This window comes from Dama dama, chromosome 25 (assembly GCF_033118175.1).
Source record: "Dama dama isolate Ldn47 chromosome 25, ASM3311817v1, whole genome shotgun sequence".
Taxonomy (NCBI): domain Eukaryota; kingdom Metazoa; phylum Chordata; class Mammalia; order Artiodactyla; family Cervidae; genus Dama; species Dama dama.
In genome coordinates, this window is record NC_083705.1 from 49,031,374 (window position 1) to 49,054,367 (window position 22,994).

The 22,994-nt window shown below is 41.7% G+C and overlaps 1 protein-coding gene across 6 annotated transcripts in view; it reads left to right on the forward strand.

Moving 5' to 3' along the window:
* The window catches only part of DROSHA (drosha ribonuclease III), a 122,027-nt gene that overhangs the window by 1,837 nt on the left and 97,196 nt on the right, over positions 1-22,994 (forward strand). For 3 of the 6 annotated variants that reach the window (XM_061129289.1, XM_061129286.1, XM_061129290.1), the window contains exons 2-8: positions 2,989-3,054; positions 4,313-5,149; positions 9,136-9,228; positions 14,749-14,859; positions 15,091-15,322; positions 18,329-18,470; positions 20,376-20,530. In XM_061129289.1, the coding sequence (XP_060985272.1) occupies positions 3,038-3,054; positions 4,313-5,149; positions 9,136-9,228; positions 14,749-14,859; positions 15,091-15,322; positions 18,329-18,470; positions 20,376-20,530 (1,587 nt within the window). In that variant the 5' untranslated portion in view covers positions 2,989-3,037. Of the gene's footprint in view, positions 1-1,534; positions 1,711-2,988; positions 3,055-4,312; positions 5,150-9,135; positions 9,229-14,748; positions 14,860-15,090; positions 15,323-18,328; positions 18,471-20,375; positions 20,531-22,994 lie in introns of those variants that run through there. The other 3 variants (XM_061129287.1, XM_061129291.1, XM_061129292.1) reach the window with 3 other exon arrangements.

Sequence of the window (22,994 nt, forward strand, 5' to 3'; positions counted from 1 at the left end):
ACATGCAGGATGATAGGCAGTTCATGGGAAAGTTAATGGAGGATTAGCTTGGAAGAAGTTGGGTCCAGATTGCAGAAGGCCTTAAATGCCAAGCATGGAGTTTGAGCCTGATTCTTTTGGCCCTCAGTAGCTTGTGGTGACAGGAGGGGCTGTTTAGGCCCAGGTTTATCATGAGGGTCTTGAACTGAATGATAATCATTCAGTTCAGTTGCTCAGTTGTGTACGACTCTTTCTGACCCCATGGACTGCAACACGCCAGGCTTCTCTGTCCATCACCAACTCCTGGAGCTTGCTCAAAATCTCATGTCCATCGAGTGTGTGATGCTATCCAGCCAACTCATCGTCCCCTTTTCCTCCTGCCTTCAATCTTTCCCAGCATCAGGGTCTTTTCCTGTGAGTCAGTTCTTCCCATCAGGTGGCCAAAGTATTGGAGTTTTGGCTTCAGCATCAGTCCTTCCAATGAATACTCAGGATATTTTTCCTTTAGGATGGACTAGTTGGATCTCCTTGCTGTCCAAGGGACTCTCAAGAGTCTTCTCCAACACCACAGTTCAAAAGCATGTTCTTCAGTGCTCAGCTTTATGGTCCAACTCTCACATCCATATATGACTACTGGAAAAACCGTAGTTTTGACTAGATGGACCTTTGTCAGCAAAGTAATGTCTCTGCTTTTTAATATGCTGTCTAGGTTGGTCATAGCTTTTCTTCCAGGGAGCAAGCATCTTTTGGTTTCATGGCTGCAGTCACCATCTGCAGTGATTTTAGAGCCCGGGAAAATAACGTCTGTCACTGTTTCCATTGTTTCCCCATCTATTTGCCATGAAGTGATGGGACTTGATTCCATGATCTTAGTTTTTTGAATGTTGAGTTTTAAGCCAACTTTTTCACTCTCTTCTTTCACTTTCATCAAGAGGCTCTTTAGTTCCTCTCCGCTTTCTGCCATAAGGATGGTGTCATCTGCATATCTGAAGTTATTGATATTTCTCCCGGCAGTCTTGATTCCAGCTTGTGCTTCATCCAGCCCAGTGTTCCTCATGATGTACTCTGCATAGAAGTTAAATAAGCAGGGTGACAATATACAGCCTTGATGTACTCCTTTCCCAATTTGGAACCAGTCTGTTGTTCCATGTCTGGTTCTGACTGTTGCTTCTTGACCTGTCTACAGATTTCTCAGAAGGCAGGTAAGGTGGTCTGATAGTCCCCTCTCAAAGAATTTTCCACAGTTTGTTGTGATCCACATAGTCATAAAGCTTTGGCGTAGTCAATAAAGCAGAAGTAGATGTTTTTCTGGAATTCTCTTGCTTTTTCTATGATCCAGTGGATGCTGGAAATTTGATCTCTGGTTCCTCTGCCTTTTCTAAATCCAGTTTGAACATCTGGAAGTTATTGGTTCACATATTTTTGAAGCCTGGCTTGGAGAATTTTGAGCATTACTTTGCTAGCATGTGAGATGAGTGCAATTGTGTTGTAGTTTGAACATTGTTAGGCATTGCCTTTCTTTGGGATTGGAATGAAAACTGACCTTTTCCAGCCCTATGGCCACTGGTGAGTTTTCCAAATTTGCTGGCATATTGAGTGCAGCACTTTCACAACATCATCTTTCAGGATTTGAAATAGCTCGGCTGGAATTCCATCACCTGCACTAGCTTTGTTCGTAGTGAGGCTTCCTAAGGCCCATTTGACTTCGCACTCCAGGATGTCTGGCTTTAGGTGAGTGATCACACCATCATGGTTATCTGGGTCATGAAGATCTTTTTTGTACGGCCCTTCTGTGTATTCTTGCCACCTCTTCTCAATCTCTTCTGCTTCTGTTAGGTCCATACCATTTCTGTCCTTTATTGTGCCCATCTTTGCATGAAGTGTTCCCTTGGTAATCATTAATGAAATATTATTTGGTGTCTACTTTCTGTTAAGCACAGTGATTGATAAGGCTAAATAATCTGAAACTATTTTCATGAGCCGTTTGAAAATCTGCCTTAAGCCTGTTGGTAAAACTTTTGGTTAGAAAGACTAGGAAGATGCTTCTAAATAGAAACTTTCTGTAGTTAATGTTTGTTTGGATTTTTAAAACATTTTGCTGAAGCCCAAATATTTGGAAAACTTTGTTCTTCATAACATTCTTCAGTGGGAAGGACTGAGAATGAGAATCAAAGAAAACTGTTTTGTTGACCAGATTATAGTTAAGTTTGAATTTAAATGCTAGTCTCCCTGAGGGAGAAAGAAAGTAGAGTGGGAGAGCAGAAATGATTTTTCCCTCCCTGGTCTTTTAGCTGATTAGAGAGGGAATATGCCTAAGTTTCCAGTCTTTTAAGCTACTGATTTTTTGAGTCATAGAGACGAGTACTTCAGTTCAGTTCAGTTGCTCAGTTGTGTCCGACTCTCTGCGACCCCATGGACTGCAGCATACCAGGCTTCCTTGTCCATCACCAGCTCCTGGAGCTTGTTCAAACTCATGTCCATCGAGTCGGTGATGCCATCCAATGATCTCATCCTCTGTTGCATCCTCCTGTCTTTAATCTTTCCCAGCATCAGGGCATTTTCCCATGAGTTAGTTCTTCACATCAGATGTCCAAAGTATTGGAGTTGCGGCTTCAGCATCAGTCCTTCCAATGAATATTCAGGACTGATTTCCTTTAGAACTGACTGGTTGGATCTCTTTGCAGTCCAAGGGATTCTCGAGTCTTCTCCAACACCACAGTTCAAAATAATCAGTTCTTCGGTGCTCAACTTTCTTTGTAGTCCAGCTCTCACATCCCTACATGACTACTGGAAAAACCACAGCTTTGACTAGACAGACCTTTGTTGGCAAAGTACTTAGGACATCTTAAAAATTAGTTGTGAACATTAGTTCAGCATGCTCTTAATTTTATTAGTATGCTAACTGCATTGGAGCATGCAAAATCAGTGTTAAGATAATCACAGAAATATTGTCTAGCATGAGCAGTTTGGGAAACATTTTTATATCTATTTGTTCTCTCTGTTCTCTAGAGTTTATATTCTCTGTGGAAAATGTGACATATTCAAATAGTACGTCACGATGCAAGGCAGTGCATGGTGAGTGGTCTGATAGTAATGGCAATCCTTTTGGGCAACCAGGGAGGAACAAACACTGGCCATCTGGGGTGGGGAGGGTTTAGATCTGTGAGGAGGAGGGCATGTGTTAACATAGGTCATATCCATGGCCGGGAACCCAAACCAGAGCAGTTAAGGAGCCATCCTAGAGCCCTGCCCTGATGGCACTGGCCGTTCTGAGGTCAGGCAGACATCAAAGGTGAAATGAGGTAATGAGCTGGTGACCTGTAATCATTGTAGGACCTGCCAAAAAGAACCACAGCGTGTGTGAGAGCAGGGTACCTAGCAAGACCCTGGGGGTGGTGACATTGGTTGTAGAAAGGCCTGCAAGGGTATTACAGTAGTAGCGAGGCAGGAGAGGATGGTGTGGAATGGACGGACTCAAGTATCTATGAAGCTGAAATGATACAGGCATTTGAGCATAAATTTTTAACTAGAAGGGTTAAGGGAAGAGAAGTTGTCAGGTAATTCCCTGGTGTACGACTTGAAGACCAACGAATGGTCTCATCTATTGAGACAGGAAGGGGCTTCTCAGGTGGCACGTGTGGTAAGGAACCCGCCTGCCAGTGCAGGAGACATGAGAAACACGGGTTCGATTCTTGGGTTGGGATGATCCCCTGAAGGAAGGCATGGAAACCCACCACAGTAGTCTTGCCTGGAAAATCCCACGGACAGAGGAACCTGGTGGGCTACAGTCCAGAGGGTCACAAAGGGTTTGACACAACTCAAGGGACTTAGCATGCATGCATGCAATGAGATAGGAAACACTGAAAAAGGAGCAGGTGGTATTCTCTTGGAGGGCAAGGTTACTGACTCCTTTTAGGACATGTTGAGTTGAATTTGTGAGTCTGTGCTGAGTGGGAAGGAAGGTGTGTCACAAGGATGCTCAGTGTATGTGTAGAAACATCCTGTGTGTGGACAGGATGATGTGGTGAGGTCAAGGTTGGCGGGAGCTTGAAGAAGGACACGGTAGCAGATGGTTGAACTCTGGGATGTGACCTCATCATGCTGGAAGTGGAGCCTCTTAGCAAGTGACAAGGTCCAGGGACTGACCATGGCTTTGGTTGAGTGGCTGAGACCTGGGAAGAGGAGTTTGTTGGCCCTGAGGAGTTTCAGACAGTACAGAGAACTCAGTATTAGACGGGTGGACTATTCCAGCAGCCTAAGGGGTGGTCAGGTATTGGTGAAAGCTGTTTACATAGTGAGTTTGTCTCTTCTCTTTTTCTTTCCTCCACCAAAGTCACAGAATGTCGTTCCACCCAGGAGGACCCAGGTGTCCCCGAGGGCGAGGGGGACATGGAGCCAGACCCTCCGCACCAGCCTTCAGGCCCCAAAACCTGAGACTGCTTCACCCTCAGCAGCCTCCTGTGCAATACCAATACGAACCTCCCAGCGCCCCTTCCACCACCTTCTCCAACTCTCCGGCGCCCAATTTTCTGCCTCCGAGACCAGACTTTGTACCCTTCCCTCCGCCCATGCCTCCTTCAGCGCAAGGCCCCCTTCCCCCCTGCCCCATCCGGCCCCCGTTCCCCAACCACCAGATGAGGCCCCCCTTCCCCGTGCCCCCCTGTTTCCCTCCCATGCCGCCTCCGCTGCCCTGTCCCAATAACCCCCCAGTCCCTGGAGCGCCTCCGGGCCAAGGCGCCTTCCCCTTCATGATGCCGCCGCCGTCGCTGCCGCATCCGCCGCCGCCTCCGGTCGTCCCGCAGCAGGTCAATTACCAGTACCCGCCCGGGTACTCGCACCACAGTTTCCCACCTCCCAACTTCAGTGGCTTCCAGAACAGCCCCAGTTCCTTCCCGCCCAGTGCAAGTAACAGCAGTAGCCCTCACTTCAGGCACCTGCCTCCGTACCCGCTCCCCAAGGCTCCCAGTGAGAGGCGGTCCCCAGAGAGGCTGAAGCACTTCGACGACCGCAGGCACCGGGACCACAGTCACGGGAGGGGCGAGCGGCATCGCTCCCTGGAGCGGCGGGAGCGAGGCCGGAGCCCCGACCGGAGGAGGCAGGACAGCCGCTACAGGTCGGATCACGAGCGAGGGCGCACGCCCTCCCGCCACCGGAGCTACGAGCGGAGCAGGTAAAGCACACCTGTGGTTTTTTAGAGAAGTTGCGGAGATCCTGACACAGGCCATTTCTGCGGCTCAGCAAACCAGACCGAAAAGGTCCAGCCGTGCATTTCGGTTTATGAAAGGAAAGGGCTGTTTTATTAAAGAGGGAGAGACAATTGATGAGCAAAGAAGTTGACCTCAGGTAAAAAGCCACTTTGAAAAGCATTCCCAGATTAGCAACACAGGTTCATTTCAATGAATGTAAGCCAATTACTATAGAGTACATCCGGCATTTTAATGATGGTCAATGAAAGATCTTGTTTGTGTGGACGTTGTATTTAATTATGTTCAGTATGACCATCTTGTCAGGTTACTGCACTGTGAGTTCTTTTGGAATTGGTGGTCTGCAGGCCGCTGTTAATCAGTCAGGAATCCAACTAGTTAACAAGCTGAACTTGCTTCCTGATTTTTAGGATAAATGGAACTTTATCTTATGTTTTTGCTTTCTTGCTCTGTTTCTTTATAAAATGAAATAATATTAGGTATACATTATCAAAGTTACAGTTTTCAAAATAGCTTTTAATTTGATTTTGGTGCATTGAAATTATGCATACTAAATAAAATTGCATTTAGAAAAAAAAAAAAATTGCATTTAGAACATATTAATGCACTCCGGATTAAATTTCTTTTTTTTTCCCCACCCAAAAGACCAAAAATCTATATTTACAAGGAAATAAGGTTTCCAGCAGACATTCATTGATGGGTATCTAGAAATTCTCTGAAGTTATTTGTGAAAATTTATGTTTATATATCTTTTTCTGTAAGAAGATCAGTGGCTTACAGCAGATTCTTAAGAGATTGTATGAGTCTGTTACCCTAAACCTAAGAACCATTGGTTTAAATGGAAAAATAAAAATGTGCACATATTGATTCTACTAATATTTATTTGTACCTTCAGTGAACTGTTTGTATCAATGAAGATTTTTGGTTTTCCACTTGTCAAGCTGGTAATGGTGCTTCTCCTTCTGGCTGCTGTGGTGTGTTCACTCACCTTCATTGTCTTGTGGAACTTCTGTGCTGAAAAGTTCGAGGTCCCCAAACCAGGTCACCTTGTTACTTGGGTTTTTAGAGAGTGAGTCTTGACTCCTATGGAATTAATGTGCTTCTTGGTTTCCATGTTGTTCTCACGGCTGTGTGTTTGATTCTGACAGAACATTTTGCCAGTAAATGGTAGCACTCATTCTCAGTCTTAAAGGTTTGGAAGGAAGCCTTCCAGGCCTTGAAAGGTTTGGAAGGAAAATGCACTTTTGCTTCTCCCTGATGCCCAGTCGAAGGCAGAAGTGACACATTTCCTGCAGGGGTGACCGATTCTGGTGGGCTAAAGCTGACTAGAGTTGGTAGACTTTGAAAAGTCTTTTCAGCATGACCTACTGTTCCTTGTCAGTTTTGTTCTTACCTTTGTGATGGATTAGTTGGCAGAGGCCTGTGAGGGTTTATTTTACAATTTTATGGTGAAAATCTAAACTCGAAAGAGTTTGATAGTTTTCTTCAGACTTAAAGTGATTGTTACTAAACCTGTCTTTGGGGAAACATTTTGCTGCAAACTTCAACATTCCAGATGGCTTTTTTTTTTTTTTTCCTGTTTGAGAGTACTGTAGTTTTTAGGGTTCTGCTGTAAATTCCTGAGTTCTCCCATCCAGGCTTAAGCTTGAAGAAACACAGATGTCCTGTAAACCGAGGATCCCTGTCACTAAGTGAAATCAAATGCTGAAAAAATGACCCTTAATCCCCATTAGCTTAAACCAGAACCCCTTTACTGTGGGGGACCTTAGACAGTTAGCTTATCTTTCTACATGGCCTTTATTTACCCTGGAGTTGTTTTATGATGTTGTGCTTGGGGGTGTTTGCTCTGGAGTGGCCTTAATGTCACAGCCGCAGTAAAGTCAGTTCCCTCTGGGGTTCTTAGAGTGTCAGTCCACTGTCTTATATAGAATGCTTCTGTGAACCAAGCATGGACCCTGTGAAGTGCTAGTACATAACTTCTGAAAGTACATTGGAGAAAACACGTTCACAAAGTTGTGCATTAGTTAGATGAAATTTATGCAAATTCTTCAGTCTGTCCTCTGGCTGCTTCTGCCCTGGCTTCTTGGGGTAAGTGCATCCACGCTTTTCAGATTTCATTTTTCCTTTTCTTCTTCTCCTCCTCTGAAATCTGGGTGAATAGTATTACAAGATTGTTTCAGGGGAGACTATTTCCAGAGAAGGTTTGTGAAGAAGTAGATGCATGCATTTGCTGTTGTGAAAGATCCAGGTTCCTCCAGGGAATGGGAAAAGGAAGAGCTGCAAGGGGCAGCCAGCAAGGAGCAGGGCAGTGGCCTGCCACATTTGAGCAGTGTTACAGCACAGGAACCCCATACCTGTCCTGTTGAGTACCGTGTGGAGCCATTGGAGAGCTAGTATTGTATATCTAGGGAATATCTTCATGGTCCCAAACCGGGAAGAATTTTTGGAAAAATAACCGAAGCATCGTTTTTCTTGCTTTAAATGGGTTCATCATATAGTATTACAGTGATTTATACTGGTCTTTTCAGTTCATAGCCACTCAGAGGTAGCAGTCATCATGAGAAGTACCACCCTTGAATGCAAAATACTATCCCCTAAATGTTACAAAAACAAACGAAAAATTAGGACTATCCTTTAAATAGAGTTTTTATTTGGAAATAGAGGCAGTTTTTTTTCAGCCACCATGCCATCACAAATTACATTATATCGTTGTCATGTGATGCCACTCACTAGATGAGATTTGCTGTCTAAAAGTAAGCTGTCATTTTAGAAGTGTATCAGATAAAGAATGTGGAATCCCAAGCACTGGCTACTTTACTTTGGACAGCTGGTGTGTACCTGAGCCTTAAGTATATGTTAAAAGTGTTATTCAAAGACGTCTTTCTTGAGGAAGGGGTGATTTTTAAGTGGGAAAACAATTTTTGTGTTAATATCTAAGATCTCTTATTAATTTTGTAAGTTTTGATTTCAGTGAATTTACATTTCTTCTACTTGGCTATAGGTAGGGAATTATTATTTCTTTTTTGTCCATGCCGTGTGACAGGCATATGGGATTTTAGTTCCCCAACCAGGAATTGAATCTGTGTCCCCGCAGTGGAAGTGGTGGCTGGGTTGGGGGGGTGGTGGCTATTTTTGAGTTTAGACATTTTTGTAGTCTTCTTTGCTGGACTCAGGCTAATAAAGCATGTTTTGGCCCCAGTCTAAGACCTAGTATTTATTTCCTTTAGATTTAGTTCTGATGTAAACCCACTGGGATTCCAATTTTTTTTTTTTTCAGATCTCATTGTACTTATTGATTAGACGCATAAGTTATTACTATCATTATTACTAAATTCCAGCTTTATGTTGGAAGGTTTAAAATCCTGCATTCTAGTTTTACACTGAGTAAACTCAGTGTCTCTATTTAGAGTTTTTTTTTTCCTTTCCCTGATGAAAACAGCACTTAAAGGTGAAGTGGTCTAGAGTCTCATGGTAGTTAGTGATGACTAAGAACTATACCTCAGGTGTATAACCTATAAGAGTTTAGAGCTCTTCATTATAGACCCTTGTCCAAATCTTTATTATATGCATTTATTTGTTGGACAAAATTAAGAGTGTTCCAGACATCAATAGGCAGTTGAATCCTTTGAAGTTTTCCCTGTAGAATGATTGGCTGGTTGGAAGGTCTCAAGAGAAGATCATGATAAAATTCCCTTCATTGCTTAGTATTAAGTATGACTTCTTTTTTTTTTAAAGAAAACAGCAAGAAATGTCTAAGGTAGTTAACTTGCGTAAAGTGAAATGCTCCTTTAACCTCTAACACATGAAGGGTGAATAAAAATGTCCCATAGTGGATAGTGCTGTAAAATACTTAGGTGAGGTGAGGTCCATTTATTTAGATGAATTCAGTGAAAAGAGATGGTGTTTTTGAGTCTTTCTGTTGAAAACAGCTCTGTGTATTAATTCCTTTAAGAGAGCGGGAACGGGAGAGACACAGGCACCGGGACAGCCGAAGATCACCATCTCTGGAAAGGTCCTACAAAAAAGAGTATAAGAGATCTGGAAGGTAAGCAAGGAATTGACACTGGAAGTCATAGGATTATCTCCTGAAATTCAGATTTTGTGCTTGTGCAAGGTGTCAGCCAGGTCTTCAGAACAGCCTGAGCATCTGTCCAAAGAACACTGTGAAAAGCTGAAGTTGCCAGTTACTGAAAAACCTTTTATTTTGAGATGTATATGGGATGCACAAGGAAAATCTTGATAAGTCCCCCAAATTAGGCCACTTCGTGACCTCAGTTGCTGTAAAACTCTATATTAATAATTCAAGGTTTGTTTTTTTTTTAAAGACCTTGAAAATTCATAATTATGCTCTTAAGTTTACTTGTTTCAGGAAAAAAAAAAAAAGAAAAACTACAATAACACCTTATTTGGAAATATGACATTGAAATTGTTGCAAATAAAAATTTACAGGACGTAACCAATTCTTTATCAAGAGCTAAAAATTCATGTCTTAATAAGTGGTAATTAAGAATAACATTCTCTATAATCTGATAGATTTTGGGTCAGTTATTCATTTTCCCAACTTTGTTGTTGGGCAAAGGAACTTTTTTTTTAAGCCTCAGTGTCTTTGTCTAAAATAAGGGCAGTTATATTTGCCTTATTGAGTGACGAGGGGTCATTGAGATAACACACATAAAACACTTAGCACTTGGCCCAGTAGTGCCAAATAAATGGTAACTATATATATATATATATAATCTAATCACTTGACTCTAAAAGAGCAGAAAAAAGTATTAAAGGTAAAATAAATTAATAAACTCGAAAATAGAACTATAGCACCATGATAATATTTGTAAATAAGTGCAAGATTTCTTTGAAAGGCTGTACAATTTAAAAAGTGGCAAGTCAAGAAAAGAAAAGCACATATCCATTAGGTATAAGAAAGAATGTATTATTATAGGAATGAAGGGGTTTTAAAAATTATAGTGCGTTGGTATAAGTACTGATGTTTTATTTGAGAAATTTAAAAACTTGGATGTGAGGGTTGCTTCTATGAAAACAAAAATTATAAACCTTACACTTACAGCAGAAAATTTTAATAGGCCAATAACTATGGGAGAAAGTTGACTTTGTGTCACTTCCAAAAAAGTTTGAAACTGTTTTTAGAACATTGAAGAAGATGGAAGGAAAGCTCAGCTCATACTGTGATATCAGGAAAATCCAAATAGCAAAACTATCAATGAAAAGAAAACCACAAAACAATTTCTTTAGTGAATATGGATATGAAAATATTGATTAGTATATTAGCAGGTTGTTTTCAGTTGTGTGTTAACAATAGTTGAGGGTTTATTCCAAGGTTGCATGGGTACATAGATTAGTATTAGGAGATATATAACTGTAATTCTTTGTGTCACAATCTCTAGAGTTATCTCAGTACTTGCCTATTAGCAATTTAAAGTTGCATTCAATTATGAGTAGAAACTGGTAAAGTAGAAGTATAAGCAGACTTCTGTAACTTGATAGAGAACATTATCTTGTAATGAACATGATTGATACCATCTGAGAAGAGCGAAATTTATTGTTGAAACCTTATAGGCCTTCCCATGCACATTAGAAACAAAGACAAGGAGACCCCGTTTCCCACCACTGTCACCTCATGTATGTCGTAACAAGCAAATGACAAACATCGTAGTCTTGTGTGTCCCCGGTATTGTACGGTATGGTGATAGTCTTTAACAAGAGTCCCTGCTTTCCAGGAATAAGAAAGTTAAGTGCTGTGAGAAGTGCTTTTGATAGAGCAAATACATATTGCTTCTGGAACACAGTAGTTAGTAACTCAGTTTCGGGTGGTCATAGAGAAATTGACAATGTACTGATTCCCTGGAGGATGGGTAGGAATGCCTAAGGGAAGGCAGATGGTAGGGCGAGAGAAAGAGAGGTGTGAAGGCTGCATTGGAGAAGTGACCTCAGAGAATCAAACCTGGAGGTTGGGAAATGAATTTAGGCTTTTGTTAGTAACCCAGGAAAGAAATGATTGTGGCTAGACCAACCCATTGTGGCAATGACAATGGGGAAGTTGGAGGTAATTGAGAGAGATGGATGTGGGAGTCAGTAGGACCCAAGTCCTATCACCTGAGATCTGATGTTTCCCTTGGAGGGCTAGAAACACTAAGAAACAGGCAAAAGAATGAGTTCAATTTTGGGCAAGTGGAATTTGAAAGTCAGTGAGACAGCTGGGTGGAATTTTGTGGTACCTAGTGGGACACAGAAGTATAAGGTTCAGAAAAGAGATCTTAGCCAGAAATGCTAAAAGCCATGAATTAGATGAGGTCAACTAGGAAGAGTCTGTTCAGTGAGAAAGGGCCTGAGGAAGAGGAGGAGAGAAAGATAGGGGAAAAGCTAAGATACTGTGTTTGTGGAACTCATTAAGGGCCCATCTGAGGTTGGTTTTTAATGTGGAGTGCTAGAAATCTCTTGGTTTAGTTGTTTCTTCTCCAATACCCAGTAACTTGTGGAGAAGGCAGAGACTTGGATTCTTTGAATTCTAACTAATGCAGTAGATGAGAAAATAAAAGTTATAGATGTAAATACTATAAAGGAGGAAAAGTTACCATAGTTCATAATATAGCATATTATCAACAATTTTGAGTTTGGATTTTGAAATTTGAAATGCCTGAGACACCTACCTAAAATGATGTTTTACTCCTATTTTGAAATGTCCCTCTCAAAGTGTTAAAAAAAGGAAAAAAGAAAAAAGAATACTAATTGTTGTTCACAATAGACAACCCTGATCATCCATTATTTAAGACACCTGCCTAAAGTGGATGGCGTAAGGATGTCTTCTGCCTGTGTTTCTCAATGGTGATAATAATAAAACATTTGATGGGATTTTTAGTACATGTCAAAATGTCTGTGTCAAATAATCATATTAGCATTTAACTATTACTTACTAGCTGTGTGAGAGTGGGCAAGTGATATAATTTCTAATTCTGTTTCCTGTCTAGGGGATGTTTATATCTGCCTCAGGATTCTTGTCAGGACTAAGTCTATCAGAGTGCTTACAAGAGTGTCAGGCTCTCAGGAAGGACCACAAACAAAAACAAATAAAACCACACCACAGGGAGCCAGGATTTGCCATTATTAGCTAATGATATTACCAGGACAGTTCAAGAGAATCAGTCAGGAAATGTTAGAATTAACTCACTAAAGTTGACAGTTATACAATAAACATATCATAATTAAGAGCCTCCCCTGAATACCAGGAATACCTACTTACTAATAGAAAATATAATAGAAAATTTAAATGAGTAAAGTTAAATTTCTTAATAAACTTAAAAATATATAGATCAATAGGAAGATATTAAGTGTGGTAGATGACAAGGAAGGTGATGTAAATGAATGGAGGGCATGTTAAATTCCTGGAGTGGGAGTGGAAGATAGGGTTAAAAAACATACCAGTGTTCTTCCAAAATATTTGTAGGTTTTAGCGGTGTTGGTGGTATAGTGGTGAGTATATTTGCCTTCCAAAAAATCTATAATTTTAATGTAAGTTTAGTTGAGGTACTGTTTTTAGAACTTTACTAGGACTCAAATTTTTCTTGGGAATAGAAGTGAGTATAATGAAGAAAAATAATGCACAGTTTGGTATGGGTATAAATAGGTCAATGACACCAATCTGGAACAACATTCAACCTATATATATAAAGGTTTACATCTATCATAAAGTTGTTTTTTCAAATCAGAGGAGAAACTGATACGGAAACAATGCAAACTGAATGGAAAAGAAATTGGGTTCAGATTTCTGCCTTAGATCTTGGACAGATAGAGTAAAAAAAAATTAATGTTAAAAGTAACTGAAAAATATAAAATATTGATTTAACCCTGCTATGGGAAAGGATTACAGCCATAACACTAAGACTGGAAATAGAAACAAAAACAATCTTTGCATTTGGCCACATAAAGATTGTAGGTAGCTATGCTGCTGCTGCTGCCAAGTCACTCCAGTCGTGTCCGACTCTTTGCAACCCCATGGACTGCAGCCTACCAGGCTCCTCTGTCCATGGGATTTTCCAGGCAAGAGTACTGGAGTGGGTTGCTGTTGCCTTCTCCGATGTAGCTATAAACAGAATTAAAAGGAAAATAGACTGAAGAAGGTTACATTACATGTGACAGAAGATGGGTGATAATTGAAATAAAAAACTGTCAATAAAAAAGACTGTAATCCTAATTTAAAAAATATCGGCATGGTGTATTGATTCATGTTCATATTAGTAAAAGAAGTGAATGTGAAACGTGTTATTTCAGCAGTGACAAATTAAATGAGATGCTCTCTTTGTAAGGATAGAAAAGATTAAAAACAATCATGTTGACGGGTTGTGTGGAAATGGGAAATCACATACAGTTTTGGTGGTAATCTAAACTGGTAATTCTTATCTGTAGAGAAGCCTTTAAAAAAGTACACACTCTGTGTGTGTGAAATAATATGACAAGTATGCAAAGAACACAAGTATATTTACAGTAGCATTGTTTTCAATGGGGAGAGAAAGGTAACATCCTAAATGACAATGATCAGATTTGTCAGATTATGATATATACATATAAAAGAATGATATGCATTATTAAAAATGGTTCAGATGTAGATGTATTGAAGTAGAATGATGTTCCTGATTTACCACTTTGTTGAGGAGAACAGGCTACAGAGTTCCTGTTTTTAGAAACTTGTATGTTTATATACCCATATCTTTTAACATATTTGTGAAATATAATTGTTAACTCTGAGTGGTGTTACAGGTGATTTTTGTTTTATTTTTCTACAGTGAACATGTATACATTTTACTTCACAGTAAATATTTTTTTCTGGTAACAAACCTCTTGATGTACACTGTAATATTTAGAAGTTGCATCAATAAGTAGTATATATAATCCTTCTAATCGCCGACTATTTTCCCCCTGATGTATATACACCTACAGTTATATTTTCCCTGCTATAAAATTAGAAATGAGTGATAGAGTTGATGGGAAAACTTACTTGTGGCTTTGACCCAGATGTAAACCTTCTTGGATAAGAGTGACTTTGTTAGTAGAGCTGCCGAGGTGGCAGCGCATCACTAATAAAGCAGTCTCTTTCCTTGGCTGGATTCTCCAAGTCTGTATGGTTCCACTGAAATGTCCTGGGCTTAATTTAAAAATCTACCCTATGGGTTTTTCCCTCCAAGCACATCCATACGCTGAGCCTTTGCAAATTTCATGCTCCAGCGATTCAAGGAGATAGAATTGCTTTTTTCCTTTTTAATTGAGTTACTATTAGTATCTGTGGGGATCAGAATTAGGTGAATTGGTGGTTCATTAAGCAGTAATACCCAAGTACGGGCTTCCAGAGAAATGGTGAGGGATGGTATAACTGGTTCACTCTTGGATTTTGGTCCTCAGGCTAAATTTATGGCTAAGTGAAGATCATGTTTTGTGAAGACTTTTTTTTTTCTCTTGGCAAAACAAGATGTGGAGAATTCAAAATTAGTGTGCTCAATGCTGAGATTGTCTATAGATGGAGATGTCCACATGTTTCCCAGAGATCTTTCTATTCTAGGAGTTATGGTTTGCCGGTTGCTCCTGAACCTGCCGGATGCACACCAGAATCACCTGGGGAGATTATTAAAAATACAGAATCTTGGGCCCCACCCCCGGAGACTGTGAATCAGTAAGTAGATCTGGGGTAGGGCCTGGGAATTTGTATTTTTAAAAAAGTAACTTCAGGTGATTCTGATGTCAGCAGACTGGTGTCAGGGGGTCACCGGTTTTTCATACAAATGAATATGGTGGTTTGGCATGACATTTTTCTTTTAGGTGACAAATGAACTAAACAGGTAAAATAGAAAAGTTTTACAAGGAAAGAACATTTTTAATAGCCTCCCTTCGCCCCCTTTTGAAGTCGCTCCCCAAGCAGGGAGAAGAAGAGAGCTCGCTGGGAGGAAGAAAAAGACAGATGGAGTGACATCCAGGGCTCTGGCAAAGAGAAAAATTATACCTCAGTCAAGGAAAAGGAGCCAGAGGAGGCGCTGCCTGACAAAAATGAGGAGGAGGAGGAAGAACTCCTTAAGCCTGTGTGGATTCGGTGCACCCACTCAGAAAACTACTACTCCAGTGACCCCATGGATCAGGTGGTAGGTCTGGTAGGAGAGAAGCTATTGGACCAGAGCTTCTCAAGCCCGGTGCTGTCGGCGTCTTGGGCTGGATAGCCCCTTGTGCACGGGTCCTGCCGGTGCAGGGTCGGATGTTGGGCAGCATCTCCGGGCTCTGTGCCCTGGATGCCAGTAGCACCCTCGTGCCTGTGATAACCGAAGCTGTCTTCTGACATTGCCCAGTGTCCCCTGGTGGGTGAGAGAACACCCCTACCCCTGGTTGAGAACCACTGCTGTAGACAAAAGCTGCTTTACAAAGGCAAGAGTGCCACAGGTTTATGGAACGATCTTTTCATTCTGATTTTTGATGACACTGCTAGTCTTGATGCTGGTGGTCACTCATAGCTCTGTTGTGCATTCTGCGGTATACATCTGTATGCGTGTGTGTGTTTTTCCCTCAAAATGAGAAACAAGGGAGAATTGAGTTTGTCTCTTGCAAGTCTGCCCTTGACCAGAGGTACCCGTAGCAGGTTTCCTGTGCTGGTTGCAGGTTTTGTGGCGTCGCAGTGTCGTCACCTTGGATGGGCTCTCAGGAGCGTCAGCACACGTACTGCTCACGATGGGGCTCCGTGGGGCTCAGCAGCTGTGCCTCGTTGCTGTGGGGCCCCACGACCTCTGGGTGCTTGCTTCTCCTTCTCTTTCTTCCATCTCCATTTTATTTTCCGTCACTCTCCCTTTCTTTTTTTTTTTTTTTCCTCTCTCCCCTAACAGGCACTATGCCTCCATCCCCATTAAGTTAGGTGTATTTGCCATAGGATGGACACACAGTCATGTTCACTGATGAAATGAATGAGTGAACGAAGGGATACCTACAGATTTAGGACAGGAGAGCCTGGAGATGTTAGATTTAGTGGGTGGGATAGATAAGAGAGCATTCTGTTGTTCGGAATTTTGTAAAAACAGCTTCGACTTGGACTGGGCCCTTACCTATGGTGAGCTTGACAGGAGACTGTTGCCTCTGGCAAAAAGGTTGGAGAGGTCTCTCTTGGTGGCATGATATTTTACTTGATAAAGAAAAGCAGGGTTTTAAGTCATAGTTCAGGTGACGCAGGCGAGGAGAGGCTCATACATGGAGCCCTGTTTGTGAAACTGCTCCGCGCGTCTCAGATTACCTCCCTGAATCCTTAAAACATCCCTGGAAAGAAGGCATCTGTTACTTCAGAATGTTGTTGTAAATGAGAATACTTAACTGATCGTGGTTTAAGCTTGCTGGGTTTGTTTTCCTCGACAAGCCATCTGGAGGGAGGTGGTGGCTGGTGTGTATTTAGCGCCTTTGTGATGGCAGGACCGTAGGTGGGCATCGCTGTCTTCTGGAGGGTCCACCGTGGTTGCAGGATGCCCACGGGAGCCCCAGGCGTCGTGTCCGTACACACCTCTGCCCAGACACAGATGCAGAGGGCAGTACCGGGTGGAGCCCAGGGTTCCCCGGGGATCTCTTCTTCCATCCCTTCGCCCCAAATCGTGTTTAATGGATTAATTTTCCATCTCTGCCATAACCCATCTCCACAGACTTCATTCATGGCTTAAAATATGGCACATTTATTAGCTCACAGTTCTGTAGGTCAGAAGTCAAACTTGGGTCTCCCTGGCTAAGTTGAGGTACTGGCAGGACTGCTCTCCTTTCTGGAGATAACCTGTTTTCTTGCTCATTCAGGTTGTTAGCAGAGTTCAGTTTCTTATGGCTGTGGGATGGAGGCCCTTGTTTCCTTGCTGTCTGGCAGATGTGGGCTGTTCCCGGCTTCTGGACCCCCTGTGCATTCCTCAGCCCATGGACCTCTTCCTTCATATTCAGAGCGAGCAGCGTGGGTCAAGTCCCTCTTGAGCTTTAAATGTCTCTTGCCTCTTCTGTTGCACCTCTGACTGCTGCTGCAAGAGCCTCTCCACTTTTAAAGTATTCAACTGGGTCCATGCAGATAACCCCACCTCAAATTCTGTAGCCTTAATCGCATCTGCACAGTTCTTTCTGCACTGAGAGGTGGCGTGTTCGCTTTCCAGGGATTAGGACAGAGACATCTGTGGCGTAGGGGGACTGGCTTCTGAGATCCCAAGTTCTCTGCCCCAAACCTGAAGGGAATCACAGTTCTGTTAGCAAGGAGGAAGGGGAGAATGGCTCCCCGTGGGTATCATTATTCTTGAAATAAAGTTGAAGGTCCTGAGGTTCAGAACATTTAAACAGGCAGAGCTTTTGCTTTTCCTCACCTATTTTTGTGGATGTGTTAAAACTCCAGTGTAGAAGGAAGATTGATAAACCACAAGGCCAACATTGGCTTCTGTTTGTGCACCACTGGTGCAGAGAGGGCCTAAGTGTCAGAGCCTCCTCAGCATCACCAGTAATGAGGTGGGGCTGAGGAAAGCAGGCACCCTCTTTTGGGAATAACTGCAGATTTTATGATTGAATATTTATTTTATGTTGGAAAGGTGCCTTTTGAAAATGTCAAATGTGCATTTCAGGTGGATGTTTAAAGTGATTTTCAACCTGGGAGGACAGTAAGGAAAAGTGAGGAACTTCCTCCAGGAATGTATTGCAGAACCCTGTGTTTGTAGAGAGTATGTGTGTGTGTGTGTCCCTGTGTTTATGGGGTGCCTGTGTGGTTTGTGGGTCACTGGGTTAATGTAGCATATACACCATCAGTGAATTTCAGTAGGGGAGGGGTATATGTTCTCTAGGAAGGTGTCAGGTGTCATGAATTCTGAGGGGTTTATGATTTTCTGGTTGTTGTATCAAAAGGGCATAGGTGAAGATTTCTAACCTTTCTAAGGGTTGGCAAAGTGCATTTACCTGAGGACTGTGTCAGCCATAAATGTGTGTGCAATTCAGAGCTTCATTGCCAGCACTCTGGGCATTTTGTGTTTAAAATGTTTGTTAAATTGAGGGTTGAAAAATGATATCTTGCTGTTAGAAATCTTTGGTTATTGGTGAGTTCTTCTGTCTCTTTGGTATGACTATTATTACTGTAGTTCCTAATATTGATCCTTTATTTTTCAAAGGGAGATTCTACTGTAGTTGGAACAAGTAGGCTCCGTGACTTATATGACAAATTTGAGGAAGAGTTGGGGAGCAGGCAAGAGAAGGCCAAAGCTGCTAGACCCCCATGGGAGCCTCCCAAGACAAAGCTAGATGAAGATTTAGGTGAGTCTGAAGTTACTAGACCAAGATCTTATGCCCTTTTTTTTATTGTTTAATACCAGACTTTTGGAATGTGTCCTTGAGAGTCCCATTGTGAAATTTCCTAATGTCCATTTTATTTTCCTTAGTTCCAGTCAGCAAATACATAGCAATGTAACTTTCTTCTTTTTGATTTTCTTTTCCCTTAGTTATATTCAGTAGAATACATAAGAGATCTCATTTGCAAGGCATGCTGGCCACTGTGTCCCGCTAGAATCCTTCTGTCTTAAAATCAGAAGGGACCACAGCCAGCCTGCCGTCAAAAGCAGGAACCTGTCCCCACGCCTCTTGCTCTGACGGGCAGGCATCTCCTGTGGCTCTCTCCACTGCCAGGGTGTGGAAACTCCCACCAGAGTCCAGCTCTGTTTGAAGCTATCTCCTTATTCACAAAGTTTCCATCACTTTCTTGCATCTTTTCACATGCGTATTCTGAGACTCCAAGGAGATGCTGAGATCACTGCTTCTCACCACTTTGTGTCCTTAGCCCCTGACACAACGCTGTACGCAGAGGAGACTTCAGTGCGCCTTTTCCTGCCTGTTAACCTGGCTCTCGTCCGCCCACCTTTGTTACCTCTCCCTCACTGAGAGGCAGTGTCCATGGTGGGGAAAAGCATGACAGAACCAGCTGGCCTGGATTTGAATCCTTGTTCCACCACTTGAAATGTGATCTCGGGCAAGTGATGTGATTTCTCTGTGTCTCGATTTCCTCATCTTAAAAGAGGAATGACAGTACCCATCTCACGTAGTAAACTCGAAAATACAACAGTGTTAAGTGTTCCTTCTTACTACGCTGTACTGCATTAATCTCTTCTAGGATCAGTCCAAGTTCTAGGTCTTTTTTTTTTTTTTCATTTTTTATTTTAGTAAAATACAAAGAACATGTTCATAATACACATAAGATATACTACTTAGCCATTTTTGAATGTATGGCCCTGTAATGCGTTACGTGCATTCATATTGTGTAAACAACCTCTGGAGCTCTTTTCATCTTGCTAAACTGAAAGTTATCTAGATTAAAGACCAACTCCCCATTCCTGTCTCCTTTTGCCTCTGGCAACCACCCTTTTATTTTCTGTCTCTATGAATCTGACTACTCTAGGTATCTCATAGAAGTAGAGTCACACCATATTTGTCTTTTGTGACTGGCTCGTTTCATTACAATAATTCTTGGTCTGTTTTTAGCTAGTCATTTTGAAGGACTGAAGTCTCTTATTGTTACTATTGTGAGAAAAAAATTTGGAGTCTGATTCAGTCTGGTGTTCAGAGCCTGGCATTCATGACCTTTTACCCCCTCACTTCTGGATTTTTTCCTGTGAGGCCTTTGCTCCAGCCAGAATCCACCCATAGTCTTGCTCTATGCTTTTGCCCGCAGCACTCCATCTGTGTTCCTTTCCTTCTTATCAGCTTAACCACGCCTCCATCCCCGTACCCGGGTCACGTGCACCCCTTCTAGGAAACCCCAGTGACCTTTCTGGATCAGGGTGGATTCACTGCACCTTTTAGGAGGTGAAACCTCAAACAGCTCTGGTGATTTGCATTTTCTCTGGTCTTGTTCACCAAGTCTTTCTTTAAAAATCGTTGATCCTTTGTTTCCCCCTCTAGATTGTGGCTTAGCATCATGGGCTCTATTAGATTTTATGGGGTTGCTTAGCAGAGTTCTAGTGTGGAGTAGGCACTGGAGTATTTGCTGGAAGATAAACAGCTGTCCTTAACATTTCTAAACGTACGTGCTTACGTGTCGGTCATTTGGAAGTAAATCCACATGTAAAACCCTCATGTAAAATGTAAATCTCCATATAAAATCTTCATGTAAAACCAGCTTGCAGACTGCTTCAGCTTCTCTGCATCTTTTTCCCCTCACCTCCATAGAGAGTTCCAGTGAATCCGAATGCGAGTCCGATGAGGACAGCACCTGCTCTAGCAGCTCAGACTCTGAAGTTTTCGACGTCATTGCAGAAATCAAACGTAAAAAGGCCCATCCTGACCGACTCCATGATGAACTTTGGTACAACGACCCAGGCCAGGTGCGCAGGCTTTTATGCTCTTGCTGTGAAGGTTGCAGACCCACACATCACATTTATGACTGCTGGCTCAGAAGATGCATGGTAGTGGTATTGAAACTGAATTTTACTCTCAGGGCTGGGCGTCATCCTTCACAGCTTATTTCTTTTCAGCTTCAGTGTTCAGCTCCAAAGCGTAAGCACCAGAGCAAGTGCTCCTTGAATCATATTTGACGATGTTTGTAAATCCTGTGTGAGGGAGCAGGATGATGGTGCTGCCTCATTAAACTTGCAGTAAACGGAAGGAGACGAATGGTAGGATGAGGGAGAGAGCACTTGTAGCTCTTTTTAAAAGCAGTTCACCTGGAAGTTGTCTTGCAGCCATACAGTAAACAATGTCCCAGGCCCTGTAAGACTTCGTATTTGCCAGTTGGTAGAAGTCACAATTCGTTGTAACTTCTCCTTGTTATTAAGCGTGTTCTAGCTAATGACATCGTGTGTGTTTATGCTCAGTTTCTCAGGCGTGTCTGACTCTTTTCGACCCCGTGGACTGTAGCTCATCAGGCTCCTTTGTCCATGGGATTCTCCAGGGAAGAATATCGGAGTGGGTTGTCATGCCCTCCTCCAGGAGATCTTCCCAACCCAGGGATCGAACCCGCATCTGTTGTGTCCCTGTATTAGCAGGCGAATTCTTTACCTGGGAAGCCAGTGACATCATAGTTGGACGTAATTATTTTTTATTTTCACTTACTGTTTTATTATGAAGTTATACTGGTGGAACAGTGGTAAAGAATCTGCCTGTCAATGCAGGAAATGCAAGAGACGCGAGTTCAATCCCGCGGTTGGAGGGATACCACTGGGGCAGGAAGTGGCAACCCACTCTAGTATTCTTGCCTGGAAAATTCCATGGACAGAGGAGCCTGGGGGGCTCTAGTCCATGGGGTCACAAAGAGGAAGACACTATTGAGCAACTGAGCATGCACATACAATTCATAATGCAAAATAGTACCTTTATAAAAGAGTTGTATTTTTACAAATGTATAATACATACAAAAATAGTATCTTTAATACATGTCAACTTATCAAGCATAATAAAACATATTCCTAGCAAAAGATCATTTAAAATTTAGATTTTGTAAATAAATTCATACCATTCTACATTATTTTGATATTGTTCTCATGGTTCATATTAGATATAGCTCTCTAATTGTTTTTTTTATATATAGAATTAATATAGTTAGAATGCCTGACAGAAATGTACTTTGTGGTCCTTTTTGCTCTCTGAGAATTGAGCAGAAATGTTTGCAAATTGTCAATACATTTTGGAATCTTCACTTTGGTATATTAATCATGTATAGGATCTCTTTAAACAGCTCTCAGTTCAGTTCAGTCGCTCAGTCGTGTCCGACTCTTTGCGACCCCGTGAATCGCAGCATGCCAGGCCTCCCTGTCCATCACCAACTCCCGGAGTTTACTTAAACAGCTCTAGCAAGTTATAATTCACATACCATACAATTTACACAATTAAGGTGTACAGTTCAGTTTTTTTTTTGTATATTCACAGAATTGTACAGTCATCACAATTTAATTTTAGAACATTTGTGTGTCCCCTGAGAAAAATCCTTTCTCCATTAATCACTCCCCTTACCTGGTGTGGGGTCTTTTAATGGACTGTTGTTCTCATATTAAGAAACAAATAGTCTCAGTGTTGTGTTGACTGTATTTGGTTTTGTATCCTCTGTATAGTTGAGCCTCATAAAGGGCCGATCTGTATCGGAGACCAGACCCTGGTAAAAGACAGGCATGTAGGACGTCTGTTTGCTTCCCTGGAAATAAGTGAGCACTAAATGATTTTTCCACATTTTTCATCACAAGTTGTGCCCAGCATTGGGAATGTGTTGTGACTTTGGTGGGAATTCAATCACATCTCTGTCTGCCAGCTGTTATTTTGGATAATATCTCAATGTGATTTGTTTTTTTTTTTTTAGGTAGCCATATTATTCCTCTCTTGTACCACCTGGAGCTTTAGATTTCTCAAAGGGATAAAGAGACTTATAGTTTTTTTTAATATTTCTTTTCAAAGTTTTATTGAGATATTTTTGACAAAATGAGTTATAAATCCATAGAACTTTAAAGAAATATGTGTATGTATATAGAATATATATGTCTCATAATATATAATATATATAAATATATTTTAATTAATACCAAAAAAGTGAGAAATGGAACTCCACTTCTCCATTCTTCAGACTGATGCTCTGATCTCCTTTTTGATTCCATATTAACTATTTATATTGAATAAACTCACAAACTGGCTTTTAAGGCCCTTTAAGGTTTTGACCTCAGTTCTGCCTTTTTGGTCTTCTCACTCACTTATGTGATCCATTCCATTTAGATGTGTCTCATGTTCCTGGGTTCAGAGAGTAAAGAATCTGCCTGCAACATGAGAGACGGGTTTAATCCCTGGGTGGCGAAGATCCCTTGGAGA